Source organism: Sus scrofa, chromosome 14 (assembly GCF_000003025.6).
Source record: "Sus scrofa isolate TJ Tabasco breed Duroc chromosome 14, Sscrofa11.1, whole genome shotgun sequence".
Taxonomy (NCBI): domain Eukaryota; kingdom Metazoa; phylum Chordata; class Mammalia; order Artiodactyla; family Suidae; genus Sus; species Sus scrofa.
The window spans coordinates 57,558,808-57,577,136 of record NC_010456.5 but is presented as its reverse complement, the minus strand read 5'-3'; the positions used below and the strand labels follow the sequence as shown (position 1 = coordinate 57,577,136).

The following is an 18,329-nucleotide window of genomic DNA, read 5'->3' as shown; positions in this document are numbered from 1 at the left end:
TAAACCAATAAAACTGAAACAGGTGGGGGAATTTAATCCCAGATTTTAAACATTTGAACCCCAAATTCTTCTCTGATGGGCTCTAAGCCACTGGGGAAGAATTCAATTTTGAAAAAAAATTAGGAATTCCTGCTGTGGTATAGTCAGTCAAGAATCCAACTGCAGTGACTCGGCTCGGGTCACTACAGAGGTGCGGGTTCGACCCCCCCAGCCCCACACAGTGGGCTAAAGGATCCACTGGATAAAGGATCCGGCATTGCTGGAACTGTGGTGTAGGTTAGCAGCTGTGGCTCGGATTCGATCCCTGGCCTGGGAACGTCCATATGCCACAGGTGCGGTCCCTGGCATCCTAATGCCTGTAAGGAAACATCCCGTGGACACACAGACTCAGAAGCAGAGCTTGAAAGCTCTCCAGGGCCAGGTCTGCCCACACTAGGCAGGAGCTGGACCTGACATTGGAAAAGCAGGGGACACAGACTTTGAAGAGGGGAATTCAGGGGGTCCACACGGGGAGGAACACAGGACAGAAAGGAAAAAGAAACACCTCAGAGAGGAAAAATCAAAACTTACCTCTTCTGACAGCTGACAGGATATTTAAAATGTAAGTAGTTAGAACAACTTGTTACGATGGCATTTCCAGAGACTACACTTGAAATTCAGTATCAATGAATAGATACCTCAATTTTTCATCTTCAACAGTCCATTGCCAAATTTCTCAGATAACTAAAGATGACCCTCTTCAAACATAACATATTTACGTGTACCCCTATGTCCATTCCAGCACTATTCACACCAGCCAAGACATGGAAACAACCTAAATGGCCACTGACAGATGAATGGATTAAGAAGATGTGGTACACAGACACAATGGAATACTACTCAGCCATAAAAAAGAACAAAATCATGCCATTTGCAACAACGTGGATGGAACTAGAGATTCTCATATTTAGTGAAGTCAGAAAGAGAAAGACAAATGCCATGTGCTATCACTTATATGTGGAATCTAAAATAGGGTAAGAATGGGAGTTCCCTTTATGGCACAGCGGAAACAAATCTGACAAGGAACCATGAAGTTGCCAGTTCAATTCTTGGCCTCGCTCAGTGGGTTAAGGATCCAATGTTGCTGTGAGCTGTGGTGTAGGTCGCAGACGAGGCTCCAATCTGGCATTGCTGTGGCTGTGGTATAGGCCAGCAGCTGTAGCTCTGATTCAACCCCTAGCCTGGGAACCTCTATATATGCCTTGGGTGTGGCCCTGAAAAGCAAAAGAAAAAAAAAGTAGGGTAAAAATGGATCTATCTATAAAACAGAAAAGACTTACAGACATAGAGAACAGACTTGTGGTTGCTAAGGAAAGGGAGGGAGTGAGATGGACAGGGAGTTTGGAGTTAGTAGATGCAAACTATTGCATTTAAGATGGATAAGCAATGAGGTCCTACTGTACAGCACAGGAAACTATATCCAATCACTCAAATATAGCATGATGGAAGATAATATAAGAAAAGGGAGTGTGTGTGTGTGTGTGTGTGTGTGTGTGTGTGTGTGTGTGTACACAGGTATGTATACATGACTGGGTCACTTTGCAGTATAGCAGAAATTGGCAGGACATTATAAGCCAACTATACTTAATTAAAAAAATAATGTATTTAACAATGACTTCTGTCACAGTTATCTTCCAAAAATGTGGTGTGCTCTTAAAACATGGTCTGCAGGGTGTACTTGCTGTGTTGCTATCTGACTCACATGTACTCAGCCTGCATCTTATATGGAAATCAGTGAAAGCCCAAGGACCTGGAAGTACCTCAGGGCATTCATTCTTCCCTGCACTGAATACCACTAGGTATCATGCTTTTAAAAAAAGTTATAGTTGTGTTAAATACTGAGCCATGCAAATAGCTATTTTTAAATGTGTGTATTGTGGAAAGGAAAAACAATCCAGTGCATACCTACATGGCTTTCACCCAGTATAAGAAAAAGAGCATAACCATAAGCACAGAAGCTCCAAGGGGGCCATTCCCAATCCCTCCCTAACCTCCTCTTACAGAGATTACCACTACCCTGAACTGTGTGTCATCATTCTTTCTTTTCTTCTCATATCCAAAACTTCTATATTGTTTAATTTTATGTCTCTGAACTTCATAGATAACAAAATCACGGCATTTGTATCCTTTGGTTGCTTGCTTTTTGCTTTTTCCCTCTCACTCCACGTTACAGTCCCAAAGGCTGATCACTGCCATGTTTTGAAGCTGTGACATCCATTTTCATGGTTGTATAATATTCCATCATATGGATATGCCATAGTTTACCTAAACATTTTATAGTTGAATATTTAGGGACTTGAGGGCCTTTTTTCATTTTTTTAAACTATTATGCTGCTATGAACATCCATGAACATGTCTCGTAGTACAGATGTGCAAAAAGCTCACTAGAACATACACCTCAGAATGGAATTGGTAGGAATGCAGATGTTCAACTATACCAGATGTTTAACTTCACTGGGAAACAAAACTGTTTGACTTTTCTAGGAAATGCACAAATCTACAAGTGAAATTACTGGGTATGGAAGTGTTCCATTGACTAGATAACATTTTAGTGTTATCAGCTTATATTACACCAACAGCATACAAATGTTGCTTTGCTCCACATCCTCACCAACATCTGATAGTATCAGGCAATGGTTAAATGTTGATAATCTGGTAAGTATAACTTGATATTTCATGTTTATACCAATTTGCATTTCCCTCATTATTAATGAAGTTGAACAACTTTGTCCACTTTTAGTTTTTCTCCCTGAAATCATGTGCCGCTTTACCAGGTTGCTGGTTTTTCTTTCTTTAGTTTATATATGTGTACATGTATATACATGTTATATGTGTGTATGTATGTACATCTATGCATCTGTATATGTACATGTGTATACATATGTATTTATGTGTGTGTATACGTATACATGTATGTATGATCAAGATCTTTATTAAAGGATATGTGTTACAGATATGTTCCCAGTTTATGGCTTGTCTTTGCACTTTCTTTATGGTGTTATTGATAAATACACAATCTGTTTTTGTTTTTTTAGGGCCGCACCCTCACATATGGAGGTTCCCAGGCTAGGGGTTGAATCGGAGTTACAGCTGCCAGCCTACGCCAGAGCCATAGCAACGAGGGGATCCAAGCCACGTCAGCGACCTACACCACAGCAATCTGCAATGCCAGATCCTTAACCCACTAAGCAAGGCCAAGGATCAAACCTCTGTCCTCATGGATACCAGTCAGGTTCATTGGTGCTGAGCCACCACAGGAACACCCAAATACACATTCTTAATTTAAGTGAAATATAATTTATCCATCTTTTCCTACAAAATGCAAAAGTTTTGTATTTTTTGTACCTTGTTTACCAAATCTTTTCTACCCCAAGGTTGTAAAGATGCTTGATTACACCATCTTTCCTAAAGTTGTATAGTTTTGCCTTTCACATTTAAGTTGTTAGTCTACCAGAAATTTATTTCTGTATATGAAATTTATTTTCTGTATATTCTGTATATGATGTGAGATAAGGGTCCATTTTCTTTCCCATAAAAGAAAGTATTATCCCAGTATCATCCGTTAAAACGTTTATCCTCTGCTCATCAGTTTACCAGGACACCACTGCCTATATCTGTGTGTTATCTCAGCTTTAAAGTTTTAATATTCTTCCTATCCTGGTCTTACCTTCATCTCCTTTTGGAATTCTGACCAAGGCGTATGAAAGCCCTTCTGCTCCAAACCTCCTTGATTCTTAACCTCCTATGCTATTTTCCTCTGTGTCTCTAGATGCCACATCTAAATAATTTCTTCAGATCTAACTTCCAGTTTACCAATTCTCTATGTCTATCAAATTGCCTGTTAAATCCTTCAACATTTTGCTTTCATTATCACGTTTCATTTCTAGTATTGGGTTGGTGCTCTTCCAGATCTGCTTGCTCTGTGATGATGTGGCTTTTTGCTTCTTACTTAAATTTTTAAGCAGCTCCTTGCAGGAAACCACCCTCAGTAGGAAACCCCCTTTCTTTTCCATTTAAGCAAGGCTACAGTGTAACTAACTTTAAATCAGGCACCTGCATGTCTATTCATTTCCAGCCATAGCACACCTGTCAAATCATTTGACCACACAGTACCTTGCCTAAACTGTGGTTCTTCCCATAGATCAAATAAAAATAAGTAATTAACCTCCTTAGCTTCCCCTTTAGTAATCTCACAAACTGTAGGAACAAAATGTGGGAACAAGATAACATCCAAAGAGAGATCACAAGAAGTTGACAAGACTGCATTCGGTGACGGATGGTGATGACTCTGGCCCCCAGCTCAGTGATTAAGGGAGATCGCTTCCCTTTTTCTGTTGAAAAACATTCATAGCTGAGCAGAATCTTGAGACATGGCATTGGGGGACACAGAGTCCACCATCTCCCCAGACTGCTAACATCCTGATTGTCAGCGATTTTCCTTCCTACCAGCAACTGTTTCTTGGGTATTCATTTTCAAGCCGCAAGCAGCCAGATCTGAGGCAGTAACATTTTCCATCCCTTCTTTTACTTCTTTATACATATTAGACATACTTTATCTCCAACTGACTATTACTATTTCTAAGGTCATCGAGAGTCTGTTTCTGCTTCCTGTCGACCTTACTGGTTCTTATTCGTGGCAGCAAGTTTTGTAGGATATTTTATAACTTTTCACTTAGTCATATGTTCCTTGTACCTTTAGTGGTATGACTTCCTTGAGGATAACATTAAAGCTCTGTTCTTCCAGACTGAAATTCACCTTTGTTTCTGCTCAGCACGTGGAGACATTACCAGCCTCGGACCACCCTAGGAGGCTGACTCTACCACCTCTGTTCTCAGATGCGAATTCACTGACTCAGCAATAGGGCATGGAGTTATTCAGACTATTGAATATTAATGCAGAAGGCATTTCAAGGGAAGGTGGATCCATCGTGAAGGCAAGATACAGGCTGGCCCTATACAGGCAAGTTGAGGTTGTAAGTGCTGCTTGTGTCTGGAATTCAGCTCCACCAGAAGAGAGCTTCACAGAAACTGCCTGCTGTCATGTCAACGACAGCAGCATCTTTTAATGATGACATAGTTACAACTGTAGTTTAGAGTAGACCTTCCTCTCAAAAGAGATCCTTTTCCTTTATGCTCCATAGACAAGGACTGCATTCCATTGTATATATGAACTACATCTTCATTATCCATTTACCTGGCCATGGACATTTAGGTTGCATCCATGTCCTGGCTATTGTGAATAGGGCTGTTTTACTGGACTATTTAAGAAACAGCTCATCGTGTTGTAACGATCCCTCTGCCTCCACCTTCCAGGCAGTAAACTCACCTGCTTTCTCTCTCACCTGCAGGCCACGCCCAGGTTATTTCTCTGCCAACTTCAACTCATCCACCACATTTCATCTGAGTTCTCTCCTCACCAGGGAAGTCTCCCTGCTCTCCTGCATCCTGGCCTGGGGCTTCCTCTGCATCGGCACCTGATCCTCTCCTGATCACGCTCCATCCTACAGAGCTGGACTCGTTGACAGTTGTCAAACTGCTTGCAAGCAGGGGCTGACACTTTTTTACTACTGTTTACCCCACTCCTATCATAGGTCTGAAGGTACAGTAAGTCTTCACCAAATATGTGTGGGATAATGAGCAGGAAACCAACTTAATTTTTATTTTATAGCCAAAACTTAATTTAATTCCCTGGTGATCTCAATTAAACTTGGAAAACTAAACAGTAGAACTAAATTTTTTTTTCAATATGAGATCTTCATAAATATTTACCGAGAGTCTAAATATGAGCCCTGGATAGCAATTTTTATTTTTCTTCCTCTACATCTACACTGAGTAAAACCTAAATTTAAAAAAAATTTCACTTAAAACTAGGAAAGTTTAAAAAGTTCAAATTCATCAGTGAATTTGTAATAAGTAATTAACAATCAAACACTATGTATGAATTTGGTTTTTCACATACTCATTTACATAATCATGACACTTAGAGCATTTTCAATGTAAAATAGGGAGTGGCATGACTCTTTCTGGTTTATCCACAGAATATTTACTTATTTCTGAGTTTCTGCTCTTCCTGAGATATTGCTGAGATCAAGTCAGTGGACTGGCATCTCTGACAATGTGAAATTCCTTGTTTCTCTACGATTCTGTCACTCACAGAATCAATGACATCTGCATCTTCCCAAACTATCTGAATGTTTTTATACAACTTTCCCCACCTTGTAGGTTCAGCACTGATGTTCTGGGGAGGGTGGGGAGGATGACAGGGAGCTGAAGTTTCCAGACCTCTCTCAGGAAAAGGCAAGTCTCTCAGAGAAAACACACATTCTGAAGCCCACCCCCACCCCGCCCCGCACTAAGGCTTGTGCTAGGATCGAGGACTGGCCACACCTGGGGTGGGGCTGGGCACAGGGCACAGAGTGTGGAGGGCTCAGCTGGGGTCTGAGCCCACGAGAGCATGGAAATACAGAAAAGTCTGGTGAACCCAAAGATGCTGCTGGAGAGGAGAAGGCTGCAGAAGGCAGAGTCCTCAGAGCCGGAGGCTAATGGCAGAGTCGGAGACCCCAGCACTGCACCCTAATGGGCAGGAGCAGCCCCCCTTCCTCAGGGTCCACCCAACATATGGGGTGACCAGGCTGATACCGGGCATCTGAGCTTTGCTCGGCCAGCAGGGGTGCCCTCTCAGCTCCACTTGCCTGCCAGGGTGTTGGAAAGCTTCCCCCTGCACCCAGAAGTCCTGGAAGGGAGGGGGAAGGAAGACAGACACCAAAGGGAAAAAACTGCCCAGAAGACTGACTCTGAATTCACCGAATGCTTAGTCCCACTGAAACTCCTCCAAGCTGCACTGAGGTTATTACCTATCACTGGCTTTTTCAAGTCCTCCTTATACCCTCCCCCTCACCCCACTCGCACCCACTCAGCAGGAACAAGGACCCCAGAGCAACATGTGGTCTGCAAGAAGACAGCATAACTGAATAACAATGTATCAATTACTATCAAGCATCTTTTGGAAAAGTCTGCTTAAGCGATCATGAAAACAAGTACAAAACTATTAATTTTTTTTGTAGGCGAGATTCTCTAGGAAAAAATCAGAACGTTGTCAGGAGCAAGGTAGGCAGAACAATAAAGAAACGTCACATTAACTTGCCAGTATTCCGTCTCTGATCCTCTTCCTTCAATCTGCACTTAATGAAATCCACCTTTCTTCAAAGTCTGGCCCCAGTGTCCCTTCTTCTAAGGGACAACTTCTTCTAAGTCCATCTTCATTCCTCAAAATGCCCTGGTGCAATCTGTTCCTCTAAGTCCATGATTGCATGTATGTCTTTCCTCCTTTGTTATTTTTTCTTTGAATTCTTTCCTCTGGCTCTCGAAGTCTCATTAAAGGTGTAGAGAATAAACAAATGAATATCAGTAGGTTATCTCTTAGTAAAATAAGGCATGGCTTCATCTTTTAAGCTTCTTGATGAGCATGTCATTTGCTCCAAGAATAAAGTCTTTCTTCTAGCCGAACTTCTCTTTCAAAATCTTGGACTGCATAGATGCAAACTATTGCATTTTTTGTGGATAAGCAATGAGATCCTGCTGTATAGTACAGGGAACTATATCTAGTCACTTATGATGCAACATGATGGAGGATACTGTGACAAAGAGAATGTGTGTGTGTGTGTGTGTGTGAGAGAGAGAGAGAAAGAGAGAGAGACTGGGTCACTTTGCTGAACAGTAGAAATTGACAGAACACTGTAAACCAACTTTAATGGAAAAAATAAAAATCATTTTAAAAAATCTCTGCATGCTTAGTATTTAAGGCTATAATAAATGAATAAAAATCCAGATAGTTTCCAAACCATGGGGGAAAAAAGCCATCCAAACCAAGTGAGCTCTTGTGGGACTTGCACATCCCAGCAACCGAAGATCCATGTAAATGAATCTCTAATGCATTTGGAAGAGCACCTATGACAGAAATAATCCTGCTAGTATCAACAGAAGGGTATCTGTTATCTAAACGGGTTCCTTCCACATTTGTTCTGTAGACTACCACACAGTAACGGAAAATTCAGGACGAGACTGGACTAATTCTGTTAGGTAATCCAACCTGGAAACAGGTTGCAAGATCCCTGCTTCTGCAACAGTCACAAACTGTGATGCTGTGACATACCCGTGGGGTTTCTGGCTGCGTCCTTCGAGTCACCATCAGTAATAGCTGTTGCTGAAGAGCACTGACTGCAGGGTCCCCAGAAGAAGGTTCTTGACTCTCGGAAGTCGTGGTACTGGAGGAGCTGATCTGGATGTCCCTGAGGGTGGGAAAAACAGATGCTTTGGTTACCTGGAAGTACAGGTGTTGCCCAATCAGGTCCTGCTGCTCAGTACTGGAAAAATCAATGCTTGAGAGAGATCAGTGTTGGCAGAAAGGAAAGGTGGTTTTCATCAGAATGACGGCAATCTGGGGGAGATGGCGGACTCAGTGTCCCCCAAAACCACCTCCAAAGATTCTGCTCAGCCAGGAAAGTTCTAAAGGGAAAAAAAGAAGTAACCTCAATACATCATTGAGGTGGGGGGGGGGGGCAGAGGCATCTTGTCACTTTTCAAGATTTTCCTCTAGATGCTATCTTTTTTTTTTTTTTTTTTTTTTTTTTTTTTTTTTTTTTAACAGCCACATCCCCAGTATGTGGAAGATCCCGGGCCAGGGATTGAATCTGACTAGCAGCTGCCACCTATGTGGCAATGCCAGATCCTTTTAACCCACTGAGGGGGGACCTGGGATCGAACCTGCACCTCTGCAGCAACCCAAGCCACTGCAGTTGAATTCTCAACCCACTGCATTCCAGCGGGAACTCCTAGATGTTATCTTGCTCACGCAATTTGGTCACACAATTTGTTTGGGAGATGACTGACTGGGAAGCTAGGGCAGAGATCTGGTTACCTGTTCATTACTTACTCTTCATTTCTATTTCTTTGATCTATGCAAGAACCAACAAGTCAGGCAAAGTACTGTGTGATTAAAGAATGTAAAAGGGTTGGTAGGGCCGGAGATGAGCACAGCATGGTGGTGCTTGGGTTAAGGTTAGTGACAGGAAAAAGGGGGTCCCTTAGAGAGCTCTTTCCTGCACACAGCTTTTTCCTGCCAAAAGCTGCTGATATGGGAGGTCATCTATTTTTTAGACACAATACAAGGACACCAGGGACCTGAATGCAGGTCGTGGGTAAGCCTTTACAACCTTACATGAGCAGGTAAAAGCTGAAAACTGTGTACACGGAGCCACCTTCGGGCAGAAGGGCCCTCGTGTACACGTGCAAATCGTTCAGGCTGCCCAGAGTTGCAGAGTGCCATGGGGTAGGTAAGGACATGCCCAAAATTTTCTAGAAGACAGCTTTAATTTTCCATATAGTTAATGGATGGAGAGGTGGTAGCCACAGACTCCAGCTTTCTATTCTGTAAAAACAATCCACAGTGAGCTGGATTATTCCCGAGACACCAATCAGGAAGCCACCGTGATGACCTAACATTTCTGCTACCCCCTCCAGCCCCCACCACTGCCTGCATCTCCTCCCCCTCCAGCCCCATTGATCAAAGACATGCCTCAGGTAATTGTGAAAGAGGACATGATTAAGCTAGTTGTGATCTATATCTAAATAGCCTTCTTGTCGTTAATTGCATACAGACTGACAGCACTTAAATTAATAGGACTCTGTAAGCAATCTCAAGCCTGGCATTTTTTTCCATGGGCTTAGGAAGCCACCTCCCCATCTGCTTTTCTAGAAGGGCATCCTTAACTTTGAGGGCATGACGGGGGCTGCCTCTTCTATTGTCGATTCTAACAGGATTCCTGCTCACAGAACTCCAGTTTGATTCAATCATCCACGACTGCGTGCTTCAGAAAAGACCAGGTCCCTCCCTGGCCCCTGTGTAAATCCTGGTCCTCCTACACACGTCACAGGAAATCCATTCCCACAGGCCAGTTCTGGATTCGGAACAGGAGTATGACATTAATCTAAGAGGCCACTGGGGAGCAAAGGGGAGTCAGGTGCAGATAAGAAAGCTCACCGGCAAGGTTTTCTACTTCTTAAAAGGTGACCAAAGTAAGAGGCCATCTCTCTCCTGGCCTTTGGATGCTATGGGAGTAAGAAAACCTTGGAGCTGCAGCAGCCACACTGCCATCATGAACGGGAAGTCTGAGGACAGCAGAGCTGGGATACAGAAGTAAACTAGTTTCTCGATGACCAACCAACCTTTCGTTGATCATACCCTTAAACTTCCTGTTTCTGAAATAACACTCCTTGTTACTGTTTCATCCATTTTCAACTTGGGTCTTAAGGTACTTGCAGCCAAAACTACCTCAAGAATTCAGAAGCTGGAGTTCCCGTTGTGGCGCAGTGGTTAATGAATCCGACTAGGAACCATGAGGTTGCAGGTTCAATCCCTGGCCTTGCTCAGTGGGTAGGGATCCAGCGTTGCCATGAGCTGTGGTGTAGGTTGCAGACGTGGCTTGGATCCCGCGTTGCTGTGGCTCTGGTGTAGACTGGTGGCTACAGCTCCAATTAGACCCTTAGCCTGGGAACTCCATATGCCGTGGGAGCGGCCCTAGGAAAAGGTAAAGAGACAAAAAACAAACAAAAAAAAGAATTCAGATGCTGCCCTATGTCATTGCCTTCTGGTTTTTGTTGTTGTTGTTGTTGTTTTGGCCATACCCAAGGCATGGGGAAGTTCCTGGGCCAGGGATCAAACTCAAGCCACAGCAGTGACCTGAGCCACTGTGGTGACAAAATCAGGTCCTTAACTGGCTGAGCCACACAGGAACTCCTGTCTTGTGATTTTTTTTTTTTAATAGGGCCACATCCTCGGCCTATGGAAGGTCCCAATCTGGGGGTCTAATTGGAGCCACAGCCACCAGCCTATGCCACAGCCACAGCAATGCTGGATCTGAGCCACATCTATGACCTACACCACATCTTCTGGCAATGCCAGATCCTTAACCAAGTGAATGAGGCCAGGGATCGAACTCACATCCTCATGGATACTAGTCAGGTTCTTAACTCGCTGAGCCACAACAGGAACTATGAGCCATGATGGGAACTTGTGTGATTTCTAATCTCATGTTTCTGACAAGTTTGGAGGGGTGCTGTTTGTTTATCTGTCTGTTTGTTTTTGGCATGCACAAGTTCCCAGGCCAGAGATCAGACATAGGCTGCAGCAGTTACCTGAGCCTCAGCAGTGACAAAGCTTGATCCTTAATGGAGAGGCCACCAGGGAACTCCCTCTGACAGATTTTTGGATCTTTCTTTTTCCTAACTCCCTACTACTGTACTCAAGAACCTAGCAATACTTATTCTTCATGAATAGTGTTTAAAATACAGCCGCTATTCTCATGCACACACACACAGATTTCTCTACATTTTTGAGACATGATTTATGAGTATTTGATGATACATTCAATAAAGGCCTCTTTGTAAAGGACCACTTAGGAAACATCATACATCAACATCAGGTTTAAGAAACAAGTCAAGTGGGATAAGTACATGGATTTGAAAACAAAAATCCTATCCTCCTGTTATTTGGATGATTATTCTGTCAATGGTGCTTTTGCTTCCTGTCCATAGTAGTAATGTCTGTCACTGATAGAGAAAAAAAAGTTAGATTTATAAAAACAATGTTCAAACTGTTCTGCTTTGTACAGAAACCTCTGAGGAGTGTAATTCTGTCATTTCATGGCTAAATACAGTAAGATCGAAAGCATCTTGTTAAGATAAATTCAGAGAAAATGAAAACTCAGCAAATGCCAGAACTTGACCCAAACCAAAAGATTAATCTGACTTCGCTGTGGGTAATGTGAGCGATGACTGTAACTAGGAAGGGGCGACACAGTAGCGTATCCTTCTGTGAGAAAATCTAGAGTGTATAGCACCCTCTGTTGAAATAAACTAAAATGGGACTCTTGCGTAAGGTGTAACAAACAGCTATTTCAGAGCAACCCTCCTGCCAGGAAACATGGTACCAAAGGAAGGGTCGATCCATACAGCACGGCTTGCTTTTCTGCATATTACTTGGCACGTTTCTGATTGCAAAAAATAAAAACAATAATAGACAACATTATTTTCTTGTGCAAGCCATTTAAAAATCTTATGTGGAGTTTCCTGGTAGCCTAGAGGTTAAGGCTTTAGTGCTGTCACCACTGTGGCTCAGGTTCAATCCCTGGCCTGGGAATTTCAACCCCCCCACCCACCAAATTTTTTGTAAAAAGAAAGTGAAAAATAGGGAGTTCCTGTTGTCGCTCAGGGGTAACAAACCTGACTACCATCCATGAAGATGCAGATTTGATCCTTGGCCTCGCTCAGTGGGTTAAGGATCCGGCATTGTTGCGAGCTGTGGTGTAGGTCGCCGATGTGGCTTGGATCTGGTGTTGCCATGGCTGTGGCATAGGCTGGCAGGTGCAGCTCCAATCCGACCCCTAGCCCGGGAACTTCCATATGCCATGTGTGTGGCCCTAAAAGCAAAGAAGAAAAAAAAAAAAGGAAAAATAAAAATCCTATGTAAAAATCAAGGGTTTGGTTTTTTGTTTTTTTGTTTTTTTTTTTTTTCAAAATCTTTGGATGAGTCCTAGAATTAAACATAATGAGGTTTGAATTATTGCTCTCCTGTTGACTATATGGGACTGTAAGTATGTTGTTTTCTTACCTCAAATCCTCACCTACAAAACAGGGATGATGGCTCTGTTGTAAGAATTAAATCAGAAGGGTTAAGGATCCAGTATTGCCTCAAGCTGCAGCACAGGTCGCAGATGCAGCTCAGATCTGGGTTGCTATGGCTGTGGTGTAGACCGGCAGCTGCAGCTCCAATTCAATTCCTAGCCTGGAACCTTCCATATGCCACAGGTGTGGCCCTAAAAGCAAACAAACAAACAAACAAACTAGGTGGCTATAATGTCATCACTCAGTAGACGGGGTTCTTCCTACCCCTCCTCCAAGAATCCCCAACCCTCTTCCACAACTTGCATCTCTTCTCAGACTATCTGCTACTTATTCTCTCATTCTTAGATATGGGCTGTGAGCAGCATAACCATCCAAAAAGTCTCTGTTTTACTAATTTCAGGCCAGAGCTCTCCCGCCCTCTTCATAAATAGCATGCGAAAGTGCTAAGTTTGAAGAAACAGTTCCTCCTCCAAAATAGCAAGGGAAATGGAAATATTCCAAACCCACAGTAATTACCCTTGATCTATGATAGAGCGGTACTTGCACATCTGGTCTTAATTTTCCTGCTCTCTGGTTCATCTCTGGTAAACGACTTTGGTTCAGAGCTATAGCACAGATAAATTTATTTAAATGAGATAGAGCTCAAAAATAAATAAATAAATGAGATAGTGCTCAGAACAACAGCAGAAACCGTGGTGAATGGTGGAAACCACAAAAAAAAAAAAAAAAAAGAGCAGTCACTACAAGGAAATAAAGGTAGACGAGGGGCTGGAATCCACTCTGGACCAGAAGCACGTTCTTACGTGGGTCTCAAACTTACAGTGACAATATTTCACTATACTGTCCTCCCCAGGTCTTCACTCATCTAAGCGTCTACAAGTAACAAGTAATTGAAATACATGTCCTTCTACATTTTCCCACCAATATGAAAGAAATTCCCGAAATTTTTCATCTTCTCCCATCTCAAAATTTAGAGCCCATCGGCTTGAGGAAGTGGGCTCTCTTTTTCGGCCTGTCCTTCCTGGTTTTTCCTGCTTCTTCAGGGGAGGAGGGGAGGCAGGAAAACAAGACACCCAGAAGAGTAGCCTCCAGATGAAAGTCACGGCAAAGTGCTCAGTCTGCGGGATATTTAAATAAAGCAGCACTGTTTTGGAAACTATAACCTGTTATTTCGAATTTGAACAGGGATTCTTGATTTAAAGTCTGCCAACAACTCTGAGATGACAGCAAAATTTGGGCATTCGAGAAAAAGGGAATGGCAGCGTGGGAGCTTGTCAGGGCCTCCAGCATGGAATCTGACTGCCACCATGTGGCAGTCAGGGCTGTGACCGCAGGAACAGAACCCCACCGTGCAGCAGGGCCTCTGAATCTCAGGGATTCAGAACGGGTGCCTCTCGGAGAACAGAAGTCCTTCGAGAGTCAACCCCATAAATCCTGCATCTTTATGACTCTGTGCCTGGGTGAAAATTTAATGTCTCTAATGCATCTAAGAAAGCAAAGTAAGGATGACAGTGAAAGGATCTGATAGTCGCAACTGGAAAACAAAAGCAAGAGGACCCAGGAAGATGGACAGCAAGGACTCTACTGAAGCAAATGCCTGGATGGTCACCTGCTTTGTCCAGATCACTTCCACCTTTGAATGATCAAAGGCACCGAGAACCCCACCTCCCCAACGCTTTTCAGTTTAAAGCAGTAACACATGACCATCACACATGTCAACGGAGTAAGGCAGTTATATTCTCAAATGTGTATCACCGGAGTTGACATGTTCAACCCAGGCTGGAATGAATGGGACACAGAACTAGGCATATCTCCAACTGGGAAAAATAACCACATCTTACATTTTGCACTAAATGACTAACATCAGTGCCCCATATTCTGGCTCAGCTAGTGCAAATTAGGGATCACTATTTCTTCTGACGAATGTAGTCTAGAAGACGTGGTTATTTTTTACACCTTTCTGCTGGTTTACCTTCTTTGGGCTCAGGTACAGATTTAAGCACTGTGGCTTTAAAGGGCTTTCCTGAGAGTTGATCCCAGGAAGTAAGGGAGGCTTTATTGAGACATAGGTCAGAGAGGCCAATGACAATAATATCTACAAAAGAGTAAGAATTCTGAGAAGGTAATAAAGATTAAGTGCACCTCAACCCGCCTTTGGAGTATCGTTCATAAGGGGTTGAGAAGTTTAGAGTTGCTCTCAAAAATAAGCCTAATCAATAACCAGAACAGTCTCTGTTTCGATTCCTACTACTGTGATTCCTACACAAATGGAAGTCAAAAATAAGTGAATCCAGATAAATAAACAGACGGCTCCCCACATAATCCTCTCTACTTTTTTAAACAAGTTGAGGTTCACAGATCTGGAGAACAAAGTAGTTATTACCAGCAGGGAGACAGAGGGGGGAAGAGGCAATATAGGGGTACAGGGAAAAGCTCATTGTGGGATTATATGAAGTCACGTGTGTGAAAATTTCAAAAATTGTAAAGCACTATAGCATTTAAAGAATCTTTCATTCAATAAACAATAACTAGGAAGTTCCCTGGAGGCACATTGGGTTAAGGATCCCTGTGGCTCAGGTGTGATCCCTGGAACTTCTGTATGCTGTGGGCACAATCAAAAATACATATATAAATAAATAAATACTTTTGAAATTAAAAAAAAAAAACTGGAGATACAAAGATCGCCAAGAAAAATCCTATCAACTAATTTGCTCTAGAATGAGTCTCCCTTCAATAGACTACCATGCCTATCTTCTGAGTAATAAATTCTCAAAGAGATCGTAAAACTGGATCTTTCCATTGGATTTCACTGGAAAGCAGATGACAGGCCTTTTCTATGCATTTTCATGAGACCGCTTAGGACTCTCGAAAAGGTGGGTAAATACTGAAGCATGGTTATGTATCTTTTACAGGAGAAAGCTCTGCGATGTTACTTGGAAGAATTTATGGAAGAATTTAGAGACGAAAGACACGTAAATTGTTGCTGAACAAAGAACAGAAGCCATCCAGCTCTAATTGCAGGGCCTCCAGGGGACATAACAAAAGTCACTCTGCAAGGAACCCTCTAGACAGAGAACAAACTGCAACTTTTAGGCAGCTTCCACATCCTAAGCAGACAGCCTACTTCAAGTTCAATTTTCCAGCAGATATGATCATGGTAGGCACTGAATTACTGAATCAATCCTGCATCCTGGGTAACGCATTTTTTCCTCTGCAACGTTTCTTTATGTCGCAATTCTAAATTCTGCCATTCAAGCCCTTGTTCCTTTATGCTAATTTCTGCGGGAAGCAGAACTCCATTAGATAATGTTACCAAAGGTACCTGTTTTCCCGACAGTTATTGTACCACCGGAAAACACGGCTTATATGTCTTTGGCAGTTAATGAGAAATGTATTGGTTCCCACAATGGTGGTGGGGCCAAGGAGGGAAACGTGCTTCCTCTCCTGCTTTCCTCCAGGAGTCCCCAAAGAGACATGGAAGTCGCACTGCAAACAATTCCCTATTCATACTTGGGGGTCAGGGCTATAAAACTGTCACATGGCAACTAGGCTTAACAATGGCGAAGAGGAATGGCTTTCTTGCCAATAATAAGAATCGGTGGTTTAATGGCCTGGTTGGAGACAATCCCAGCCACTGACGTCGCCTTATAGGGAAAAGGCTGCTTTTCTAATATCTTCGGTGACCGAAGAGCTTAGAAAGAGCTCCAACCAGGACTCCTTCCAAGTTCAAAATCAACGTTTATGTGGATTCTGGTAGGAGGACTCTAAATTTAATGGCATTAAAAGCCAAGGATATAACAGTAAAGTACCTTCTCTAAAATTGCCACAGAGGCCAAAATGTTGGAACAAAACAAGTTGACAGGAAGAATGCAAAGTGCTTAACCACTTTAAAATCTCAAAAAGTGACTCATTAAAGTGCTGGGAGAAAGGCTTCCCTTGGCCCCAAATCTGGCTCTTTTGCTAAATAAAGTCACTGTCCTCCTGCTTGTGCTTGGAGACAGTCACACCACCCCTGTCCCCTGTGGCAAGACTGCCCCGGGCATTGTATATAATACTATACTCGGCTTTGAAAACCACCCACTGAATTCATTCCTGGTATGATTTCCACTTACGGATGATAAAAACCAGTGTTTAAGTAAGTTGCTCGATGTCAAACCAAAAGTTACTCGAAGTGCAAGAACCAGAACCCGGATCAGTCCAAGATGAAAACTCAAGTTCACCCTGCAGGATGCAGCCCCTCTGACGTCAGGAAAGTCCAGACCCCAGATTTTCTACCATGGTTGCCTTTCATACGGGCAGAATCATTTCCTCCTCGTCGAATAGAACACAGGACTGGAGACTCTTATTTGAGACTCAACCTTGATTTCCACAGAGAAGGGTTAAAGAGAGTCATTTGCCATTTTCCCACTTATAAACGAAGACGGTAACATTCCATATTCAAATGTGCTGACCAAGCAAACTACTATTGCTTCTTGCTCTTCCCCACCTCCATCACAAGGTGAGGGAGTTGTCCATGGTTGTTGTTGTGTTTTTTTTTTTTTTTTTCCTACAGCCGCACCTGCAGCATATGGAAATTCCTGGGCTAGGGGTTGAATCGAAGCTATAGCTGCCAGCCTACACGACAGCCACAGCAACACCAGATCCAAGCCGCATCTGTGACCTACACCGCAGTTCACGCCAATGCTGGATCCTTTAACCCACTGAGCAAGGCCAGAGATCAAACCTGCATCCTCACAAAGATGTCGGGTTTTTAACCCACCGAGCCACAATAGGAACTCCTGTTGTTTTGATAATCCACCTTTACCAGGTTGTTTCTCTCTGCAAAGAGGCCTAATTACTCCTGCTGCAAATAGAACGAAGTGTTAGTTCCTCAACCAGGCTTCACTGGCTAGCCCACCTCTGCCCCTCCTGCTCAGCCTCTTACTTGCTACCCCTACGTGCCCAGCTGGTGTTTACTGTCCGGAACTCCAACTGGGATCCGATACACTGCTTACTGAACATCTACCTACTACCTACGGAGGGCCAGGTGAGGGCTGTAAAGACACCTGAGCCATGGTCACTTTATTTTAGGCAAGAAGAGTCCAGAAGGAGAGCTGAGAGTCCCCTGCACCAAGGAGAGGGTGATAAGCACCCCCGTGACGGGAGGAACTGATAAGGAAAGACAGATGCTGCTTCGTGCTTTGAAAGAAGAGAATTCCAGAAGGTAGATGTGAGTGGAGAATCCCTTACCACGCAAAGCGCACAGGAAGAAGGGCTGAAGGTGGACTCTGCAGGCCGCCGGGGAGAGGGGGGCTGAGGCATGGGGCTGTTAAGGAGGCTGGAGGGTGGGCTCGGGGCCTCTGAAGGCACCCCGTTATCACCTGTGTTAGCAGGAGGGGCTGCTCCCCACAGGTCTCAGAGCTCCAGATAAGGGCCGTGCTTCTTCAACCCACCAACCCCCTGCCAACCACACCATGTCATCCGAGACCTATGGCATTTCAAAAACATTAAAACTGACAACATGAAATGAAATAGATTTTTACATATAAATGGGTGTTTTTAGATCCTTGTGGAGAAAACTGGAAAATCCGGTTACCCAGGCTTCCTGAGCCCACAGATGCACGGAAGGT

The 18,329-nt window shown here is 43.4% G+C and overlaps 1 protein-coding gene across 1 annotated transcript in view; it reads right to left on the bottom strand.

The window, feature by feature from the left end:
- PCNX2 (pecanex homolog 2 (Drosophila)) overlaps positions 1–18,329 on the bottom strand; it is a 294,055-nt gene that overhangs the window by 222,724 nt on the left and 53,002 nt on the right. Inside the window, 1 exon segment of the mRNA XM_021074292.1 lies at positions 8,192–8,327. Within this exon segment, the coding sequence (XP_020929951.1) occupies positions 8,192–8,327 (136 nt within the window).